Below are 24,829 nucleotides of genomic sequence, written 5' to 3'. Positions count from 1 at the left end.
AGAACTAACGGCGCGGGTGTTGAGGCCAATGATATCAATATCATCGGCATACGCCAGCAGCTGTACACTCTTATAGAAGATGGTACCTTCTCTATCTTTATCCGCTGATTAGTAATTACAAGTATGACGCTTTTCGAAGTCTTTTTAAAGATATTATTATTTTTTCTTCTATGGTTTTGATTATCAAATGATATTGAAAACAGACAAAAAAAAAAAAAAAAAAAAAAAAAAAAAAAAAAAAAAAAAAAAAAAAAAAAAAAAAAAAAAAAAAAAAATGAATAAAACACACTTTTAATAGACCTATGAGTTTTTAACTAAAGATACTCTTTGGAAAAATAAGATATTCTTAATAAAAATAAATAAATTAGACGAGCGTTAAATTGCCTCAATTCAAACGTTAGTTAAGATGGCGGATGATTTCATTAAATCTTCAGAAGAGTGAAGTAAAGTTTAATTTTAGAATGTTTAGTTAAGGGTATACTAAGTTGGCCGTTAACTTTGTAATACTCGGAATGTAAAGCCATATAAAATGTTATACATGATTAACATGATGAGTTGGATCAATTTAGCCATGTCCGTCTATCTGTATATAAATGAACTTGTCCCTTAGTTTCCTATATACATTGAGACAAAGATGCAATTAAATTCTTCGGGTAAATGATATTTCAAAACAATGGAATTTCCTAAGTTGAGAGTACTGTCCTTAATTACTATGCTAAACATGAGCGCGAACTGTCAACCAGTTTGCCAGCAGCAGCTGCTTAAGTCGGTACACCTAGGTTGAGCATTGCAAGTTTTACAATGGATAAATGTATTGAATAAATAATTTGTTTCAAATTTTGTATTTCTAACCGAATTTCGTGTGTGGAGTCGTTGCGAATGTTGGAAAAGCTTTACGGTGTTTCAGGTTTATCAAAAACACAAGGTTACGAGTGGTACAAAGCCATCAAAGACGGTCGAGAAATCATTGAAGACATGCCTCCTTCTGGACGACCTTCGACCTCTTCAACTGATGAAATTATTGAAAAAGGGAAAGATATGGTGCTTGAAAATCGTCAGGCAAGTGTTAGAGAGAAAGCAAGAGAGCTTGCCAGCTCTCGAGAAATCGTTCGATTGATTTTGGTTGATATTTTGAGTATGAAACGCGTTCTTGCTCGACTCGACATGATAAAGCTGAATTTGTTTCAAAAGAAGTACAATAAACAGGTCTCTTTGGCCATGTTTGGTCGTATGAATTACGATTTCACATTAATAGAGACCTTGTTGGTTTGAATTGTTTGAATTGTTTCTTTCGATATTCGTGGTTTGGTGCCATGAATTTGTTTCGGAAGGCCATACAGTTAATAAAGAGTTCTATTTGGTCGTATTGATGCGTTTGCGTGAGTTCACCTGTCGAAAACAACCGGACTTGTGGATGAGCAATTTATGGATTTCACACGATGATAAAACGCCATCACATCAAGTCACGATTGTGACGAACTTGAAGCCATTTTTTCTTATTCCCCAAACTGAAATTGCCGCTCCGTAGAACCCGTTTTCACTTAATCGAAGAGATAAAACAAAATTCGCTAAAGGAGCTGAGGACCATCCCAAAAAGTGCTTATGAAAAGTGTTTCGAGCACTGGAAAAATCGTTGACATACAAACCAATCAATCAAAATCCAGTCCATGTAAGGAACTTTGACGAGATATCTTCACGAAATTATGCGCGAATTATTATCTAAGGCAATGATATAATCTTCAAAGAAGTTATACAGATCGGTACACTGTAGCACATAACTGTCTTAAAAACTGGCCGATCAATATCGAGATAAAAGTCTTTGTATACACTTTTATGCTACCATAAATGTACCTATGAAGCGTATTAGAGCTTAGGTGTAGCCGAAGTTAACATTTTTTCTTGTTATTTTTTTTAACACTTTTATTTTTCTTCTGATTGAAAAACCCCCTTTAATGAAAATTAGAAGTTAATTATTATCTAAATCTTTATGGAAAAATTAAAAAAAAAGCATTATTTTATATTTAACAAGTAACATTAATCATATTTTTCTTTATTCCTAAACAAAAAATAGATATAATAAAATAAAATAAAAATAATATATTTTTAATATCCAAGAATTAGCAAGTAAATTAAAATGAATTTTTTAAGATTTAATTTTTAAAGTGAAAAATGCAAACTTTTCTGGCTTTCCGCAATTTTGTATATTATCCTTTCTTAAAGATTAGTATTAATTAGAGATATTAGAATTGATAAAAAATTATTTCTATTTTATTAATAATTTCATATTTTTTCAATTATTAATTTTTTTTTAAAATTGCATTATTATTTTTTGCAATAAAATTGCATAAAATTATTTCAGATATTCTTTTAATAATTTTATTATTAATGGCTTATAAGTTTCTATTATTATTTAATTCAGATTATTTTTTATAAGATTTCAAGACTCGTTTATTTCATATGTGTTTAATAAATAGATTTAAAATATTTCGATTAGATTTTTATTTCACATCTGCTCACTTTATATATGTCAATTATTCATTGTATCAATTTATTGCGTATACTTTGCGCATACATGCTTACATATTTTCAATTTTATTGCAGCAAACACTCAATACAAAAAATGTTCACTGAAATCTCCAACCAAAGCTGCTGGTTAGCTTCAAGCACCATACATTTTTATTTCATTAAATTTTTTTTTATGAATGTGATATGCACTTTTACAAAACAGTTAATTCTTAAAACACTTATTTATTATATTTTAATAATTTTATTATTTTAAATTATTTTATATGAATATATTTTAATTCAGCAGTTCAACATTAAAATTTCACAATTCTTTTTTAACGAAAGGCTCTACCGAATAATTCGCGCCGAACTGAAAATCTAATCTCGCTGTTGCTCGCTTTTATAAGCGCATTGCTACACCGCTGTGCCCCGCATTCGCATACATAGCAAGAGTATCCTTTCGGGATGTGCGTGTTGTGCGTTTTGTGCGGCATTGCGCGCGTTGTGGTGAGTTTTTATTCACCTCTATCCAGTTAACTGCACACCTTTCCATTTAGTTCCTTTATCGTAGACTTTTGCATCACTTTACTTTTTTCTTGAAGCTGGCGTTTTGTTTTGCTCCACTCATTCGTTGTTGTTCTTTCGATTTTCTTTTGTTTACTTTCACTTCATGGATAGCTTTATGTAATCGTATTTGTCGGTGTGGTAGATTTACCGCTTTTTCTTATCAGAGTCAGATGTGCAGCTTTAGTCAGCAACAGCATCCCTTTAATCACGAATACATTCGTAGCTGTGGGTGAGCTTACGCATGTTTCATAGACAGCTTTGAACCACGTGCTCATTAAGTGACAGATAAGTTTTCATTTCCATGTATGTATTTTTATATACATACGAGTACTATATATACTTATATATTACTTTGTTGTTTACACATTGGAGAAAAAGGAATTAAGGACCGTTATTAACATTTTTGAAGCATAACGCTCCAGTAATTTCTTGAAATTGTTTATAATTATATTATAAAAATTAAAGAAGCCATTTTTCCTTTAAAAAATTGTGAAATTAGAGCGTTTTTAAATTATATATACAACAGAGGATATATTAAAAACAATCTCCGTAATTGAAGCGAAGAAACTTTGGATCAAATATATGTCCGGCTGGGCGCTCTGTGGGGTATTTACGGAGCCGAATAAGTCTCGTTACTAAAAAGTTTTATGTTCAACTGATCAGGAAGGTTGAATGGATCTAAGGGTGCGAATTTTTTTTGGAAAAAATTTCGATGGCATCATTAAGATTTTTAGAAATTCCATATGCCTAAACAGTTCCGAAAGAAAACTGAGTCTGAGTTCCTACTTTTATTGGTACATCACATACAATACATTTTTTTGAGGACAGAAATTCATACCACAAAACTGTTTAGAATAATGGCCAGCAATGCCAGACAGTGATATTGTCGATGTTGTACCAAATATTATATGTGGTGCTCACAGGTAACAAAGACTCATAAATCTTCAAACTAATGTCCATTGCTAACCATGCTTGTAAAAGTGCAGTCGATTCTACCGACAAATTAAGGGAGATAGGCTATCACAAACAAGCCATTGTGACCATTTCAAACTCATTGATAAAATTTCAGTAAAAATTAAAATGACAGACATTATTCTCGCAAAGTAATTTTTCAGTAAAGGCTTTCAACAGTATTTTCGAAGATGAAGTGAGGCCGGAGGAGATAATATATATTCAGGAGATAACCTCAATACAAACAAACTGATTCGAAAAACACCAAGAAAATGCTCTCAATAGAAAACCAAGGTAGTTGCATGAGTTGCTAGGCAAAATAAAATATTTGTGCCTTAACTTTTTGGTTGCTAGAATAGATATTAGTTGTTAGAAACAATTTTCTTATACCATTTAGGAACTCTGGAAAATAATATTGAATGATGCATAAGATATTTTTTGTTTTTTTGGTTTGTTTTCTTTTGTTTTGTTTTTTGTTAATAATTTGGAGGAAATAAGTAAATCCAAAACTTCCTGAACATATCTTCTCAAATAAAAAAGTTTTCCATATAAGAACTTTATTTAGATCGACCAGTTCGTATGATATAGCTGTCATTTTTTTTTTTCCAGAGCTTTAGGTGTCCGATATTCGCGAATTCGATAAATGAGGATAAAAGGACGTTTGAAAAATTTCAGATCGATATCTCATAAACAGAAGGAGTTAAACGCGTGTATATAGACGGACATCGACTCAGCTCTTCACGCTAAGCATTTCTATCTATATGTCGTTATCTAAAACGCAAAACAATGTATCATCAAAAAAAAAAAAAATAATAAAATGGAAATCGTTGTCAGATATAATAAGCAATATATAACCATTTTATAACGAAAACACAAATTTTGTTTCAATATTAGTGGTTTCTATGAGAAATATCGTTTTTCCTTTGTCTTTAAACTTATGAAAAGTGGTATTACATTATTTTGCATTTGATTAATATTATATATTCCGTCTAGTGCATAATAATATTATAATTGAATTTGTTAATCAACACACCGCTATGTGGTTTGAGTATTTGCTAGGTGAGTCGGCAAACACTCATACGCCATGGCGTCCGTTGATTTCTTCGCACTAGAAAGTGGCCATATACTTATTTTAGATATGTGTTTTAGAAAAATATTTGCTTGTTTTTTAAATTTTACCGCTATATAATTATATTCATAATTGTCTTTTGTTACCAATAAATTATGAGAACGCAATAAAAGTTTAAATTTGTAAAGCTGTCACATCAATTTACGCAAAAAAGTTCTAGAAAATCGATTATTAAATACATATACGCACACATAAGCTCTACACATGATTTAAATTGTTTGTTATGTATATAAATATGTATGTGTTTACACGCATGCATTTCAAGTTCACCCTAAATTTGCTTTAAGTACCTTGCAAGGTAAATTTTACAGCGCGTGCTGACCGCGTCTGTGAGGTTAACACAACAAAAACAATGCAAATGATTCGAACAGTATTGGCAAGGCAACACTTCCGACAACAAACAACACAAAAAATACTGTTATAGTTGAAGAAATAACGAGCATTAAAACAATCGTATACGACACGCCAAGACGAAAGTCATCAAGCAAATTGAGATTTCAGCCATTCGAGTGCCCACATTCGGCCCTGTTGATTCCCCAAACAGTGATGTATGTGCGTTTGTATGTATGACTGCATCATAACGTCAATGCATTGTTGATCCATAGCATTAATCTTGGCAATTTATTGCCACTTCACATTTACTCTTTTTTGTTGTGTTCACTTTCCCCCCACTATCTTATAGTTCTTTATGGAGTTGGCAACAAGAGTGAGCCAACAATAGTCTGAAAATCACTATAAAAACGCTCACTTACCCTCAATATCCTATAGGGACTATCTCGCAGCTGACAAACTTGTTCACTTGGCTCCGGCTTCAGTATGGACTCGAGCGGTGTGTCGTCGTCCTCAATCTCCGCCCGCTTACTGCCCGCCGAGGTTGCGCGTTCGATTATCATGGAAAATATCCAGAACTGCACGGCGACATGTGTGTTGCAGCAGAATTAAAAAGAAGTTAAAATTGATGAGCGTAAGAGTGGCAATAAAAAAATAAAAATGAAGGAGAATAAAGCAAAGAAAAAGCGTAATATGAAATTGCCAAATGGGCGTTTAAGTTCAATCGTATTTATTTTCAATTGTAGTCTCAATTGAATTGACTAAATTGCTTGTGGGTTCATTAACCTCTGCACTTACTCTGCCGTGTTGACGCTTATTTTTGTAAGAACTGGATAGTAGTTGGGGTTGCGACTCGACAAGTTCGGGTGTTATGCCATTGCTATTGTAGAGACCATTCAAAAATTTCGGCATGTCGACTTCTTGTAAGCGAAAGGGCGACAAAGTGATGGGACTGCTGAAAATTGTATGTAAAATAAATTGAAAATATTAGTAATGATTAATGCGGGCAGTTAGATAAGTCGATAAAAAGTTTTGACTTCATATATACTATAACACTTATTTACTATATATTAATTTTTGTATAGTACATAATGCATTGCCCAAAAGAACTCTCTCTTGAACAACTAAAAAGCATTTAGAAAATTTTTGTAAGAATCGCATAGGTTCACACGGAATATTCACTTAATTAAATTTCAAAAATATTGTATGATTGAGGTAATGGAACTGAGTGGCTACACTTTAGACTGTAACTCAAAAATATCGATTTAGATTTTTGTATATATCGTTTTTTAGATAAATATTCTCCCTTTTTAATGACGTAGGCATCGCTCACGCGATTATAGCCGAGTTAACATCAGCGTGCCAGTCGTTTCTTCTTTTCGCAATTTGGCGCCAATTCGAGATACCAAGTGCAGCAGGGTACTTCTCCACCTGGTCTCTCCAACGGAATGTAGGTATTCCTTTGCTTTCACCGGCGGATATTGGGACGAAAACTTTCAGAGCTGAAGTGTTTTCGTCCATTTGAACGACATGACCTTTCTCTTCAAAACTTGTAACGCCTACTCATCACATGTTGTCATGGTCCATGCCTCTGCACCATATAGCAGGACGGTGATGATGAGTGACTTGTAGAGTTTGGTCTTTGTTCGTCGAGAGAAGACTTTACTTCTCAATTCCCTACTCAGTCTGAAGTATCACCTGTTAGCAAGAGTTGTTCTGCGTTGAATTCCAAGGCTGACATTGTTGTTGTTGTGGCTGTTAATACTGATTCCAAGAACGACGACTTCGAAGTTATGACTGTCAAAAGTGACGTGGGAGAGTCGCTTTGTCTGAAGTTTGGTATTGAACGGAGAGATCCTTCCGTATCCTGACTTAGCTTATGGAATTGGTCAACGTCAGTTTACGCAGCCGTTTTAGTTTTGCGGGATACCAAATTGAGTTAAAAGCAGCTTTGAAATCGACGAAGAGGTGGTGGGTCTCGATTTTCCAAGATTAGGCGCAAGGTTGGTGATTTTTCAGGCTTAAAGCCACACTGATGAGGTCCAATTAGTTTGCTGACGGTAGGCTTTAATCTTTCACACAATACGCTCGATAGAACCTTATATGCGATATTAAGGAGGCTTATCCCACGGTAATTGGCGCAGATTGTGGGGTCACCTTTTTTGTGGATTGGGCAGAGTACACTTATATATCAATCGTAAGCCCTGCTTTCGTCTGAACATATTCGACAAAGAAGCTGATGAATGCTCCTTATCAGTTCTTCGCCGCCGTGTTTGAATAGCTCGGCTGGCAATCCATCGGCCTCCTCCGCTTTGTTGTTCTTCCGACGGGTAAAAATATTTTTTTTTTTTTTATTTAACAGGAACTTCGGCACCTTAACTGGTCTCAGTTTTAGAATTGCGTTCCTTAAGGATAACAGCAGGCTACATACTTTGATAGTTACTAAACGGAAACTCCGGGAGCTAGAACGGTTCAGGTAACGACTTCTTATTACCTGTTCTTGTTTAAGGCGAATGATTTTGCTGGTGAGAAATTTCGTGTCAATAAGGGCATGGTTTTTATTAGAGAAGGACTATGAAAAAATACACATGAAAATACGCTAAAATTATGGAGCAAAATGGTGCATAATAACGGTGAGCTAAATCGGATCATTCTAACTATAATAATAACCCTTTCTAAAATTATTTTTTTAATAGTACACTGGCTGCTTTCTCCATCTTTAGAATGCATCCTCGGTAAAAAATTATATTATTACCTTAGACAGTCGAAGATTTTGGGAGCGTGGCGTAAGCGACGACTGGTTATGGATATCTCAATCTTTTAACACTCTTTGAATTTTACGAAACGCTTGAGGTAGTTAAACGGTTAAAGAACTCGAAAATACTCTTTGTTAGATAAAAACTCAAAACAGGAGGCATAGCAAGTATTCTGGATGAAGTTTTATTTGTTAAATAGTTTGCCAACAACAAAATAATTCTAAGAAAATTAATTAAAATAATCACTAAATTATTTGAAAAAATTACTACCACATATTAACTGTTCTTTATTTTTTTATGACTCAATACCGTAACGCACACCCATATTTGCTTTCTCTTTAAGTGATTAAACCCTAATTGTTTTTATTATCATTCTCGAAGTAATCACAGCTGAGTGCGTTGACTGCTGATAAACTAATCTGAAAAAATTATTGCTTGAAAATATGCACATGCGCTGTATATGCAATGTAATTTTATGAGTCAGTCTGTAAATATCTAAAAGATTCAGTTGAGCTTATCAGGTACCTGTCATCCCCTAATTAAATGTTTTCTCACTGATAAGGGGTAACAACCGCAACCAATTTATAACCGTATAAACTCGTCTAATTACAATGATAAAAATGGCGCAGTTCCTGGAAATCATTAATTATTCGGTAATCAGTGATATAATCGAATTAAGGGTGAGAGCAAATATTGAAATTGCGTTGGAAAAGTATGGATAAGTTCTGCTAACACTTTCTGTATGAAAAAATGTTCATTGTAACCTTTTTCTATTGCCCATTTCCCTATTCACTAGTTTTGAGCTGTGACATAAATTTGTGCGTAGATTGGCTTTTATATTTCGAGATTTGGCAATCCTATTGTCGCAATTTGGCAACTCATAATTATATCGTAAAGTTTGCCATTGTTATTTTATACATACTCAGAGAGTTTGTGTTGTTAACAGTAACTTAAAATATTCATGTCGGCAAAAACATTTAAGGGCGATTATTTTTTATATTTTTCAACGTGGATGAACCCAGCAATAATTTGTAGTTGAACTTAATTCAATTTTTATGTTAGTCGATGGTGTGGTGGTTAGTTCAATCGAGATCGTAGATCATTTCAAGACGAATTTCATGAATGTCGTCCAAAGTCAGTTGCTGCTTTTTCCAAAAAAGATATCCTTAGAGAGATCCACTATAAAAAATTATAAAATTACGTTAAAAAACAAGATGTCGGAAGTGTGGCGTAACCGACGGCTGTTTATGGAGATCCAGAAACTATTGACGCTGAGCGCAAACTGATAGTGCAAGATTGTCGTGTGACCTATGACTCGTGTTGATTGGGCGAGCAAAATTTTCAAATATTCAATAGCGGTACTGCGAAACTTTGCTATGTTGGCGTGAAAGGGAATGAATTGGGAATTTACACGTATGAGCCCAAAAGTAAACAGCAGTCAACTGTCTTTCAAAATGAGCACAATCCAACAAAAGTTGTTGACGAAGGCAGCACTTCCAAGAAAATGGTTGCCTGAAAGAACTGAACGTGTGGCAACCATACTGGTAGACAAATGCAAAACAGTAAGTTTTGAGCGGTTCACAATCATTTGATTGCCGGTAGCCTTTCAAGAAATCAGGAAAACCAACCGCCGAAGATGGATGACTCTTCACCACGGCAATGCGCGCTTTCACACATCGATTGGAACAACTGCCTTTTTGAGCACTCAAAACATCGCTTTGATGGGTCATCCTTCGTTTAGTCCTGACTTGGCAACGAAAAATCTTTTTTATTTCCGTTCGAAAAAAAAAAAAAAATTAACTAAGAGGTCAACATTTTTCGACACATGAAGAAGTGCTTGAATGCATGTTTTGGAGATACCGTAATCAGAGTGGCAAAAGTGCTTCAACTACAGGTTCAAACGCATGCACGGAAACCCTCATATATGACAACAAAAACGAATTAATCTTATTGAGAACAATTCAGGACCCTACATTCTGAACTCCTCATTAAAGGAGTAACATTCTCTGTTATATTCTACGTCTACGCCACTATGCCAGCTTATTCGACTTGTTTCATTTGGTTGTTCGTTACCTTTGTCGCTTCACTTTTTGGTATAAACCGTTAAATTAAATTTGATAGAATTTTTTGTTAAATACGGAACATCCTTTCTGCGGTAAAAATTTGACATATTTGATATTTTGATTGATAAAAAATCTATCGAGTCGAACTTTAATTAACCAATAGCAGATGTTGAATCGAACGAAATCTGGTGCCCATGAGGTGATAAAACCTCATCTGTTATCGATCTCTTCTGTACATACCCTCTCTTGTTGAAGTAATACCAATCTTTTGGGGAAAATAAGTACGTACTAAGTATAGTATATGACCACAATTCATACTTATTTAATGCAACATATGTCTGCTAATTTTCGACCACATTCGACCACTACTTTGAAGAACATTTTAAAAAGCTGTCTAGGGTTTCGCGGAAAATTCTCTTCGTTTCATGTCATCATGACTTGGTAAGCATTAAGGATTACACAATAACAATAATGGCGCGGCTTTAAATGCAATTAGCAAAACATTTTTTATAACCTCAATGTGCTCAAAACAATTGGTTTAACTACGCAAAAGCAGGTTGATTCCTATGGGAAATTGTCATCATCAGGCACCACGCGATTTTATAACCAACGCGTGGTGAATAAGTATGGAAACCATGAAATTTTATAACATTCAAACGAGTTGAATGACCATGTTTTATTAATTTGTACACTTATTGGTTACACCATTGAAGATAATATTTTTTTCAAAATACAGGAAAATTTTTACACTTACTTAAATATGTACATTATGGTGTTCCAAGGTATAAGGTAAGAGTTCTTTTCTCGAAAATTCTACATCTACTAACATCTACTTTTTTCGAAATGATCCGAATTGTTTCGATTTTATTATAATAGATAAATGTTGAAACACCTTGATTTACTTCTTTAGCTATCAAAGAGGACCATCTGGTATGGTAGTTTAATTAATCATCTTAGCTTGTGTTGTATTTAGATGTTTCGTCGACTGAAAACGGGTTCCATTCCGATGACTTCTTTGCATATCAAACTCATAAACCCATGTCTCATCGGCAGTTATAATGCTCTCCTTGAATGTGGAATGGGTTTTGAAAAAATATCAGCTTTATCGAGACGAGTCGGGCAAGAATGTGTTTTTTACACAAAATATCCACCAAACGCATTCGAACGAACTCGCGTGAGATGTCGAGTTTTCTTGTCATCTTTCTAACAATTGCCTGACGATTTCAAGCACCATATCTTTTACTTTTTTAATATTTTCATCAGTTGAAGAACTCGAAGGTCGTCCAGTCCAAGGCATGACTTCAACGATCTCTCGACCATCTTTGAAGGCTTTGTTCCATTAGTACATAGACTTGTATTTCTGATAGAACTGAATCACCGTAAGTTTTTCCAACATTCGCAACGATTCCGTACACGAAATTTGGTTGGGAAAACCATATTTGATACAAATTATTTATTCGATATTTTTATCCATTGTAAAAATGCAACGCATTACTAAGGTGTACCGACTTCAGCAGCTGCTTTTAACTGGTTGAGAGATCATTCTCAAAATAAATTTTTTTGAAATATCATTTACCTCACAATAATCTATAATTGTTTCTTAATTTTTTAAATCCAGGACAACAGGAAAGAAAATTCAAAGATGGATTTTCCTAAACAAGCACTATTTCTCATTTTTTCAATCAATTTTCTTTTAATTAGAACTATTTAGGTTCAAGTCTTCACTATAATAACACAAGACTTGGGTTCCAATCTTCGTTTCAGTTAACATAAATTTATTCTTTATAAAAAGAAGGCGGGAACCGCCGGTAATGGGTAGTAGACACGATGGTTACTTTATTAGGGTTTTAGGGTTATATTTTTCAAGGTTTTCACAAACTTTAAAATACTATAAATCGCTTAATTCAGCTCCTCTGAGTGGGAAACCGTACAGTGTTAAATAAATGCAACATTTTCCACTTGAACACTTGACATTTCTATTTTCTGCTAAAGGATTTTAAAACTCATTTTTATTTTTATTTTTTTTTTTAATTTTCACTTAATTTAACTTAACACATACCCCCATGCCTGCTTCTTTTCCATATTAATTTAAAGTGCCAAAAAAATAAACAAATTTTGTCACTGAAAAAATATAATCCGATTCGATTTGAAGCTCCTTCTACGCGCGCGTCCACTAGCTTAGTAGAAGTCAAAAGCACTTGGCCAGCTATTATAAATCTATTGTGGGGATAAGTGTACGCAAATAAATGTATAATTTCGGCAAACGACGAGAACTTGTTGAACCAAAAACAAAACAAAACGTTAATTTCGGCTGTACCGAAGCTATGATACCCTACACATATACAAAAATTCCTTACAAGAACTATGGTCGGCCAGCTTGTTTGGGAGCTATATGCTATAGTAATTCGAGCTGTAAAATTTTTATCGGAGATTGCACAGTTAGCTCGACTAACTCATGCCAAATTTTATGAAAATATATCGACAAATGAAAAAGATTTCGATACAATAACTTTGTTGCGATCATTCAGTTTGTATGACTGCTTTATGCTATATATAGTAGGTCCGATATCGGCTGTTCCGACACATGAGCAGCATGAGCACGATCTTTCTAAAATTTCATATCGACATCTTGAAAACTGAGGGTCTAATTTGCAGCTAATCACGTTGATAATTCATATATTTCTATACTTTGTGGGAGCTGAGATATTTCTTTCTAGGTGTCTCAAACTTCGCAGCAAACTTAATATATCCCATTCAGGGTATAAAAAGACGAGTAAGTATACTGTTATTTGATACATTATATTTATTTCCGCAAACATGCATACATATGTACTACCATAGTATATAGGAACGTTTGTAGGCCTAGTTAATTTACGATTGTAGCACGCAGCCAATTGCATGTTTAAGCTGTTAGTATGTGCTTCATGCGAGTTCTGGCAATTAAACAAGAAAAAACGTTAACTTCGGCTGCATCAAACCTAATATACCTTTCACTGGTGCATTTCTTTTAGTAACTATGTGTTAAGTTTGTATGGAAGCTATATGCAATAGTAATCCGAACTGAATAATTTTTTCGGAGATTATATTATTACCTTAAGCAGTAATCCATGTCAAATTTTGTGAAGATGCCACGTCAAATGCGAAAATTTTTCATACATACCTGATTCTGATCGTTCGTTCGGTATGGCAGCTATATGCTATAGTGAGCTGATCTGAACAAGTTCTTCCGATCTTTCATTATTTATATTAGCAATAACTCATACCATATTTCGTGAATATACATTGCCAAATGTGAAAGTTTTCCATACAAGAAGTTGATTCCCATTGTTCAGTTTCTATGGCAGCTATATGCTATAGTTAACCGATTTGAAAAATTTCTTCGGAGACTAGATTGTTGCTTTTGAAAATAACCTGTGTTAACTTTTGTGAAAATACATTGTGAAATGTGAAAGTTTTCCATGCAAGCATTTGATTCCGATCATTCAGTTTCTATGGCAGCTATATGCTATAGTTAACCGATCTTAACAATTTCTTAGGAGATTACATAGTTGCTTTAGAAAATAATCTGCACCAAATTTCGTGAATATATCTTGTTAAATGTGAAAGTTTTCCATACAAGAAGTTGATTCCGATTGTTCAGTTTGTATGGCAGCTATATGTTATAGTGGTCCGATATCGGCAGTTCCGACAAATGAGTAGCTTCTTGAAGAGAAAAGGACGTTTGCAAAATTTCAAAACGATATCTTAAAAACTGAGCGAATAGTTCGTAAATATACAGACAGACAGACAGACGGACGAGGCTAAAGAGACTCAGCTCAACATAATGATCATTTATATATATACTTTATATTGTCTCCGACGCTTCCTTGCGGGTGTTACAAACTTCGTGACAAACTTAATATACCCTGTTCTGGGTATAAAAAGTTGCGTATATATTGCATAGCTGTTGGATGTACTGTAAAGAAACAGGGTAGATCATAAATAGTTCCATTTTAGTTAAGCTTGACTCATTACTGGCTAATTCCTCAGAATTTATATCCTTAATGCTTCGAATCTTTAATTTTTATTTAATTTAAGCCCCATGCTATGCATATGAAATGCCTTAATTGGTTATAAAAATATTCTGTTGCCTACAATTGGGCGCATTATTATTATTTTTTAATATTGCACTCGTATTTCATCAAAGTCGTTTAGAAAATTTTTTTTAAATTATTAAAAATTTTTTATATTATTTTTACATTATTATCATTCCCAACTGGAGCTGGTAGCTAATTTTCAATATAAGACCGATAGTACCTTCCTATAAAATGTGTAGCAGAGTCAAAATTTTGTGGCGACCACCTTGTATATTTTCATCGCTTCATTGCATCTTTTCAGGCGACCACAGTGCTTAAAACAACACAAGCAAAACGTCGCAAATAACTGTACAAACATAATTTTTATTATTGCTTGAATAATAAGCCCAATAAATGCACATAACTTCAAATGGAAACTTAACGGGTCAGTTGAAAAGTCCTAGGCTTAGGCTGATACATTGAGCCTAACCTTCAAAACGCGCGTATATAAAGTTGATAACTTTCGAATCATTAGTTTGAGAATTTTAATGCTTTGAGAGAAGAAACTTTTGTTACTGTGGATAATGGATAAAAAGGAGTTTCGAGTACAGAAAAAATATCGATTTTTTAGGTGAAAAATACAATTGAAGCAAAAATTTGACTTGTTGGTGAGTTTTTGGACACTGCCCGAGGAATATCAACCGTCAAGGATTAATATGTTAAGTTTAGACGTAGTGAAAGACGGTAGAGTCCTAAAAGAGATTGTTACCGACGTAAACATCAAAAAAGTCCACAAAATAATTTTGGATGACCGTATAATGAAGTTGTTCGAGATAGCAGGCACTCTAAAGATATCAAATCATATCATTCACCAATAGTTCGGTATAAGAAAGCTTTGTGCAAAGTGGGTGACGCATGAGCTCATTCTTGACCAAAAAATAACGAAAAGTAGATGATTCGGAGCAGTGTTTGAAGAGGTTCAAGCGTAATAAATAACGGATGAAACATGGCTCCAACATTTTACTCCAAGGTGCAATCGAAAGTCATTCGAGTGGACTGCACATGATGAATTCACTTCAAAGCGTAGAAAAATGCAAACTTCGGCTGGCAAGGTTATAGTGCCTTTATCTTGGAAAGCGGATGAAATATTTTTTATTGACTACCTTGAAAAAGATTGATATCCTTCAACAGCGACTGTTATGTAGCGTTGTTTGATCGTTTGAAGAACGAAATTGCAGAAAAATTACCGAATTTGCAGAAAAAGAAAGTGCTGTTTCACCAAGACAAAGCTCCGCGCCACAAGTCAATGAAAACGACTGCAAAAATCCATGAGTTGGGTTTCAAATTGCTTCCATATCCACCGTATTCTCAGATCTCAAAAGAATGCTCGCTGGTAAGAAATTTTCGTCGAACGAAGAGGTGAAGACCGAAATTGAGACATATTTTGAAGCAAAGAATAAATTGTGCCACAAAAATGGTATTGAAAAGATGGAGAGTCGCTATAATCAGTGTATGACCTTTGAAGGGAACTATGTTGAATAAAAAAAAAAAAAAAGAATTTTGCCAAATCGATGTGTTTTATTATGGCAGGACCGGCACTTTTCAATTGACGTACAAACTGGTAATAAAATATATTACACATTAGGTCAGTAATGAAGGAATATTGGTACGATAATTAAAGTGATAAATAAAAATGAAAACTACTTAATAATAACTTTAATAAAAAAATATAAAAAATTGTAAGTTTTATCATAAAATCAGACGCTACAATATACCATATAATATTATACAAATGCATGACTTGGGTAAAATATTACACTATTGCGCCTAATTGCAGGCAACATGTTTTAAAAAATTTATATGTTACCTAAAATGAAACTGAGTCCATATTTAGGCATGATTTTTGGTAAATAAAACTAATTTATTAATTAGAAGCATTTATGCCTACGGATATAATATGCGACTCAAAAAATCGTCCTTACTTAATACGCGCTTTCTTATATGTGCCACACGACGAAGCAAATAAAGGCTGGGAAGCGCCAAAGTGTACATACATGCATACTTTTGTATATTTGTTGCTTTTATATTAAGTATTAATGCAACTATGTGAAACCATAAATTATAGTGAAATTTATATAGTTTTTTATTTAGCATGACTTGCGCATTCGACAAGTGAGACTTTGATGTTCTCAGTTACGCAAAATTAATTAATTAACTTAAGTAGTAATTTCAGTTATATTTGTGTGATTAAGTAGATACCTTCTTGGTAAAGGTCATTACCACATCGTTTGGTGACATTACTGATACTGATTATTTGATAAATAGAATAATAATTGCACTATTTGCGTGGAATATTAATGCTTTTTGAAGTGAATGTTAACAATGTTATACTTAGACACAATGACAGTCTATAACTATAAGACAACCAAAGTGATGAGTTTGGTAATATAGGTATGAGGTACATATATATTTCTCATACTTGTATATGATATAGGAGCTCCCTTACAATTTAAGACAAAAAATCAATTCTTCGGTGAGCAATATGGTGTGATGTCAAACCGTTAGACTTCTTCCTGTGAGGATAAGTAAAGTCTGAAGTCTATGCTTCGATTCAGGTTTGGAGAAAAACATTACGCGTGGCATTCGCCAGTTACCAGTCAAAATGCTCGAAGGAGTCACCGAAAATTGGACTCAACGAGTGGGTCATCTGAGACGTAGCCGCGGCCAACATTTGAAAGAGATAATATTCAAAAAAATAAATGCCAAAAAATGTTCTTTCTAATGTTAATAAAAATTCCACAATATGTTTGAAATTTCTATGTTTTTTTTTTTCATTAAAAAGGTAGGGGACCTCTAATGGATCACCATTTAGTATCTTGTATTTACTTTCTCTTTCCGGGACATTTTTTTACGGTATCGGTTGGTCTATTGTTTGAAATCGTGCGATTTGTACGAATTAGGTTTCTGAAAGAAATAAAGTTAGCGACATCTCAAAGTAATTTCGTTTCAAGTTTACTATCCAGATTACTTTTAACGATTTCGCTCCGAATATTTCTTATTGAGCTTCGAGTAAAATCGCAGAATGTAAAATTCTGCCAAGCGAAGTTTTTACAACTGGGGTCCTGTCTCAAAAAGTCGTGTTAGATTTGATACTCGAAACCCAATTTCCACAAGAGTGTTACAATCTAAGGTCTTCTGGCTGTAGGTCATCGTTTTTTACGAAGAAATCTACAAATTTGTATACATTTTTGTTGCTCTTGATATGTTTTGATTTATAAATACCATTTCAATTTTTTTTACAGATATGCGTATTAAAGATCTATACCTCGTAACTTCAAGAATGACTCTGATCCTGGTACAATTTCGGTAAGTTCAATGCTTTCTTTTACTAATAGCAATGCATATATCTAATATTTGCTGTAGGAAAATGAATATTAGCAATAGGCCCAAACAACATATCACTACATAAGATTCATATGCAAACTTCGACTAAATCTCCGATATAATCATAGAAAGGTGTTTCGTTTACTCTAAGTATATTATCCACATTTTTTATATATTTTGACTATACTTGTAGTTTTTCCGAATTTTATGGTAATACGTGTTTGAACAGAATCTCAGAAACATGCATACTGAGGTTGAGTCTAATAAAGCCAAGTCTTTAGCCAATGTCAAGGCATTTAAGAAAATTCTTTAGATTATGTAAAAAACAATGGTTCTTGGGTCAAATTAGCCTACAATTTTGGTGTCTGTAATTTAAGCAGTTAACAATATAAAGAAGTATTAAACAATTTGGTCGCTAACGAAGCTTTACGTCATAAACCATAAACGCTATGTAAATTATACTTTACTCATTTAAGAGGAATGTTAAATAACATTTTTTATGTCATGTCGGAATGTCATTATCATTCATTCTCAACTAAATGTCATTATGCTTCTTTTCGAATGACAATGGACAAATTCCAAGGGGTATCAAATTTCCCATTAGTCACAGTTCATTCACATGAAATTATTTGAGTTTTTTGTACCTATACGTAATATATTTACTGCATACAGGAAAAATATTATGTTACTACATATATATAGAAATCTATCCAATTATTGTGAAATCGCATTTATTGGACTTCCAAATCTATTGAAATATTGGTAATTAGTGGAGCTTTTACCTATCCTGAAGGAGATTTTGATAACTAAATAACTGGATAACGATTAAATACACCATTTAAAAGATAAGATAACAGCAACGTATATTATATAAAGCCATAATGATAGAGGTGCCTTGTCAGGTAATTTATTGCATTGTTTACTGGCATTAGGGTTAGCATGAATTCAATTCAAAAAAAAAAAAAAAAAAAAAAAAAAAAAAAAAAAAAAAAAAAAAAAAAAAAAAAAAAAAAAAAAAAACGCCGAAACTTCAAATTTAATAAGCGATGTCTATTATTAATCGAAAGAACATTCTTTGGTATTTATTTTTTGAAGATTGTCTCTTCCAAATATTGGTCCATCATTTGCGTCTCATTTTCGAGGACTCCTTCGAGCATTTCGACTGGTAATTCGCGTGATGTTTTGCTCTAAGGCCTGAACGAAGGCGATATTGTCCGCATAGACTTTAGACCTTACATATCCTCACAGGAAAAATTCTAACGGTGTGGCCAATCGATCGGTCGAAATGAGAAATTATCTGCGCACTGAAGTGTTCTCTCAATAAATCCGTTCATTGATGTGATGGTGGAAAGTGGCGCCGTCTTGTTGAAACCAAATGTCACCCAGATCATGAGCTTCAGTTTCTGGCATCAAATAGTCGGTTATCAGGGCGGTAATGGTCGTCATTGACGGTTACATTCTCACCGGCATCTTTTTTGAAGAAATGTGTATCGTTTATTCCACAAACCACATAAAATAGTTGTTTGTTCTGAATAAAAAGACAGCTCTTGAATTTCTTCAAGTTGCTTTTCGTCCTGAATTCGGCAATTTTGCCTGTTTATATACTCATTGAGCCAGAAGTGGGTCACATCGCTGAGCAAAATTTGGCTTGAAAACGGCGCATCTTCTTGGAACTTTTCAGGAGCTCATAGAGCGAAGCCATGTCGCTTGGGAAGGTCGATTGCCTACAGTTCTTGTACAAGTTCTATTTTTTAAGTTTTCAAGTTTAAGATCTCGACGGTATGCGGTATGAGGTTTCTATACGAAGCCTTGCATTCGCATTGAATATGTTCTATGGCCTCGTCTCTCCTACTTCCTGACAATTCCCATAATAGTGGATGTATGGTGAACCCAGTCTGCTGGCTTCTCCTCCAGTTGAACTTGTTGGCACATTTACTACAGTTCTTTAGTCATACATACATATTCCATTCAAGCCATGTTTGCCTGCTTGCTGAGCAAATCGGGGTTGATGCCATCGAGACTCAGCTACATGTATATCTACATATAACATGTTTGGTAAATAAATATCTACAAGTAGCCAGAGGTATATAAATTCCCTATTTGTGGGTATCTAGTTGAAGGGTGGTGCCTAGTCTGGACAGTTCCTCTGCTTCACAGTTAACAGTTAACAGTTAACAGGAATATAATTATGTCCTGGAACCCATTGTAAGTTTATCGTGAAATAGGATGCTAAAAGCATAAATATATCAATGTATTCTTTCTCTATCTTTGATGAAATTCTTAGAGACTTTAGTAATGTGAAAACCGTTTGACTATCTGTACATATACTATATGTATATATATTTTTTTTTTCTCACACTCACACACTTTGTTAGAATAAGAAGTCTTTCTTTTATTGCTGCGATCTCTGCATGGAAGACATTGCAGTGATCAGGTAGTCAGAAGACGATTCTAGAACTAATTTTGCTGAATAAACACCTCGATAATTTGCTTTGGACCCATCCATACAAATGCTGATCCCAATGTCCTTTCCCACTTTTCGCCTGAAGGTAAGGCAATATTGGAGACCGAATTTAGGTTCAATTCTATAGAGTTTCGAAAATCGGTCACATTGGATAGAAACAGGAACTTACTGAGAAAGAGAGTTGCGCTGTTGCAAAAACTAGTTGCTCTTTGTACTTTCTATACGCCTTACAGCATATTCCTTTTCCTTTATTGACCGCCATACCAACATACCACAAGTCATATAATATTTTCACACCTCATAACAAATTAATTTTTGCTATTATTATGACTTCAAATTTTCAAATAATCTACTATTTATATACCAAAATATTGGGTTGTCAGGTTAAGTGAACTTTGATAAAACATTTTAACATTTTTCAATTTGGCGCCTTAATGTAGGCAACATTTTATTCGTTACTATTGTACGTACTCGGTACTTGTGCTTATTGTTGAACGAGGTGAATAAAATGTGGTCTACATTTCGAATAATTTTGTTGATGGTTTAGTTCAATGGAAATATAAAATCAAAAGTAAGGTCCGAAAATCTTATATTCTAAATACCATCAAATTTTACTCGGACTGAACAGTAAACGTAAAAACTTGCTTCATACGAGTCGACCAGCCAACTCTGTTAAAGTTAAAGAAACAGTGCTTGCAAATTGTCGTGACGAGGATCGCTGATGGATCGACATAGCATGTTTTGGTTAATTTTTTTGTGTTAATTTTTGGTTAATTTTTGGTTATTTTTTGTTAATTTTTGGTTAATTTTTTGTTAATTTTTTTGTTAATTTTGGTTAATGCTTTGGTTCTTTTTTTTGTTAATTTTTGGTTAATGTTTTGGTTCATTCTTTTGTTTATTTTGTTGTTAATTTTTGGCTAATTTTTTGTTAATTTTTGATTAATGTTTTGGTTAATTTTTTGGTTTATGCTTTTGTTTATTTTGGGTTAATTTTTTGGTTAATTTTGGGTTAATATTTTTGATAAGAAGCTTGTCAATGATAAACTCGTAGTCTGAATCTTTTGCAAAAACGACGTCCAGGCCACAAAAGAGTACTAGACAACGTATGACGTTTCATTCAACAGCAGCTCTTTACTTGGGTCGAAGTGTAGGTGTATGTCGTCGATAAATGGCGCTTTAATTAATCGCAACCGAAAAAATCAAAAAGACAGTCTAGGTCAAATTTGAGCAGATTGTAAATGATAAATTTTGTTGATAACAAATTTTGCCAATAAAACTGTCAAATATTTACTTATAATATTCACATCTCAATCACTTTTTTATTATTATTTTTTTATTATTTTGATTTCATTATTATTATTATTATTTTTTTTGTTTATTTCAATTGTTAACTTAATAATTTTTTCCAAAAAAATAGTAAATAATTTTTCATATTAATTCAGTTTTTGTAAGATTTTTATTATTATTTTAATATTTTCTACGGAGTGCCTTTATATGAAAAATATTTAATAAAAATTATATTTAATAAAATATCTTTAATATAAATGAATACAAAAAAACAAATAAAAAAAGCTCACCTTAATGCTTCCTTTTTGATAAATAGTTTTAGAAATTTGTATTTTCCGAAGACACTTCAACACTTTCACGGCTTCAGTACCAACTGTCACAAAAGCCGCACTGGAATGACATTTCAACGCAATACATAGACACGAATGTTGCAAAGTATTTATATGTTTTTTTTTTTTTTTTGTTAGCTTAAATTGTGAAATACCATAAATGGCGCAGAATTGAAACGAGGAGCACAAAGACTCTTCTACGCAGGCCGAAGCAGCAAAAAGTTTGCTAGAAAAGTTTATTTTTCCTTGCGTTTTATTATTTTATTGGAGCACACTACTAATCAATGAAATAGCTGTAATAAAGTAATTTTGAATAAAATACCGTTAGCATAATTAATTAAAAAATGGCGTACGCTGCTTTCACAGCGCCTTTAAACTGACAACAACAACGAAAAGCCGCAATATGGTGATTGTCACGTGCTGATGGCCGAGAATATGCTACACGGTGTATATATGGTACTGTATATGTACTATATGAGAATATGTATTTGTATAAATATGTGTTTACACACACACCACGCACACACAAATGCCTAAGATTTTAATGATTTTCACTTTTCTTTGACTTTTTTGTAGCCACTTCACATTTTCTTCGATTAAGTTTTAAACATATGCTGTGTGTGTGCGTGTGTTTGTGTGTAATATAGGCACTAACGACGCACGGGCGCGAAGTACACAGTTTGACGAAATATGCCAAGCGTGCTCGCTTGTACTTTGTCGCTGCGAAGCTGAGCTTTCACTAAATTTGAAGACGCTTTGCCTTCAGACAGGTCAAAAACAAGCTAAATATTTAGTTGATACCGTTAAGTAGCGTGACAGCTTCAGACTTCACCCACTACTGCTGATTTCTCTAAGGAGTTGAACCGCTTTTGTTGAAAAGAGTGCTCGCGAGCGCGTTCACTTGCACGCCAGCGTGACCTGGCTCTGCCAATTGATGCCTTGCCTTTCAAAAGCACGTTACACACACACACACACTAACGTGCGCGCTTTGTACGCTGCGCATCTGACTTGACATGCGATAATTAAAGTAGTGACAACAAGTCGTCGTCGTCGCTGCTCGTTAAAGGTTTTATGGTTTCCTTATGCAAATCTAGCGACTATAACGGCACAATGAGTGTAGCGTCGGTTTCGCTATTTTTACTTGTTTGTATACAAATAACTGTACTTGATGTCCATTTTGATATTCTTTCCAACACTGACCACTAATTCACTGGCGTTTCCGTCTCCAGCTTGGAATATCCGTGCGCGTCGCCTGATAGCGTTGAACTGTTTCGTTAAGTGTCTCCGTGCCTGCTGTCTGGCTGCATCCAGACTTGTCCATTGTCACAATATCTCACATATACATGATTATTAGTTTTTCTTTTTCCTTTTTGTATTTGTAACGCTGATAAAGGCTTTAATTATATCTGCAAATATCTATTTTCCAGCAACACACACACACACTTCCCTTATGTGTGTATGTATATACATACATAAGTTAAATTGCGAAATTACTATTTTGTGTCAAGTTTTTTATCTGCACTCATATTGTCATAGCATTTTCGCCCCCTCATGTGGTTTTGTCTTTCCATTCATTCACTCGATAATTGAGTTGTATTTCTCTATATATATTTATATATATTTTATATAAGGAATATCCTTAAGCAATGGGAAAAAACTGGGCTAAAAACAAACAAAAAAAAAAAATTCTCTAAGTTTGGTTGCACCGAAGCTATAAACTCCTTTATTATTGACGTAGACACCGCAAACGCAGTTATTGCAGAGTTTACAACAGCGCGTCAGTCTTTTTTCCTTTTCGCTGTTTGGTGCCAATTGGAGATTATATAGTAAGTGTAGCCAGGTCCTTCTCCACCTAATCTTTTCAACGCAATGCTTCCATCGACGAGTACTGCGTCGAAACTTTTCGCAGAACTTTTCTCCCGAAAACTCGCAACGTCGACTCATCAGTTGTTGTCATCGTCCAGGCCTTTGCACCATATAGCATTTCGGGAATAATAAGTGACTTATAGAGTTTGGTTTGTGTTCGTCGGGAGAGGACTTTGCTTCTCAATTGCCTACTCAGTCCGACGTAGTCCTGTTGGCAAGAGTTGTTCTGTGTTAGATTTCGAGGCTTGTTGTTGGTGTTAATACCGGTTCCAAGGTAGATGAAATTATATGCGACTTCGAAGTTGTGACTGTCAACAGTGACGTGGGAGTAAAATCGTGGGTGTGACGACTGTTTGTTTAATGATAGAAGATATTTCGTCTTGCTCTCGTTTACTACCAAACCCATTTGCTTCGCTTCCTTATCCATTCTACAGAAAGTAGAACTAAGGACGCGGTTGTCAAGGTCAACGATATCAATATCATCGGCGTAAGCCAGATAATTACCCACGTTTTCCATTTTATTTTTACTGTTCAATTTGTATGACAACTACATTCTATAATGACTCGATCTGAATAATTCTTTCGGAGCTTGCACCGATCGTTCACTTTGTAGATCAGCTATAGGCTATAGTGTCTTTACACCAGCCGTTCCGACAAATGAGTAGCTTTTTGGTGAGATAAGAACGGGTGCAAAATTTCAAATCGTTACCTCAAAAACAGAGGGACCTGTTCATACATATACAAACGGATAGACGGACGGGGAGACAGACGGGCACACATACTCTGTTAAGTTTCCCTTTATGTGTCGCAAACATCATGACAAACTTAATAACCCTGTTCAGGTATAACTACTACTACCCTGAAGGATGTGACAGTACCTCTAAAGTCTGTTTGCTTAAAACTTGTTACCATATGCCTTTCATAGTGTATATACAGAGTAGTACCAAAGAGTAGACACCAAAATTACAAATTTTTGAAATTAAAAATTTTAAACAGTTGGCTACACCGCACAAAAATGAAATAACTTATTTTATATACATATACACATAATTGTAATACTGTAAGATTACAAATAGTTTTTAGTTTTTTCAATTTTCAAACAGGTGGCAGCTTTTTAGAAATTTTTTTTTTGTGAGATTAGTT

General features: G+C 34.0%; 1 protein-coding gene across 1 annotated transcript in view; it reads right to left on the bottom strand.

The window, feature by feature from the left end:
* Window positions 1-6,394, bottom strand: part of LOC108966461 (transient receptor potential cation channel subfamily A member 1) — a 46,269-nt gene extending 39,875 nt beyond the window's left edge. Inside the window, exons 1-2 of the mRNA XM_018929378.1 lie at window positions 6,281-6,394; window positions 5,905-6,060 (exon numbers count right to left, since the gene is read on the bottom strand). Coding sequence (XP_018784923.1) covers window positions 5,905-6,060; window positions 6,281-6,394 — 270 coding nt within the window. The remainder of the gene's footprint in view (window positions 1-5,904; window positions 6,061-6,280) is intronic.
* Window positions 6,395-24,829: the final 18,435 nt, after the last annotated feature.

Source organism: Bactrocera latifrons, unplaced genomic scaffold, assembly GCF_001853355.1.
Source record: "Bactrocera latifrons isolate USDA-ARS-PBARC rearing strain unplaced genomic scaffold, ASM185335v1 scaffold_160, whole genome shotgun sequence".
Lineage (NCBI taxonomy): Eukaryota > Metazoa > Arthropoda > Insecta > Diptera > Tephritidae > Bactrocera > Bactrocera latifrons.
The sequence above is the reverse complement of the archived record's forward strand: the minus strand, read 5'-3'. Positions and strand labels throughout refer to the sequence as shown.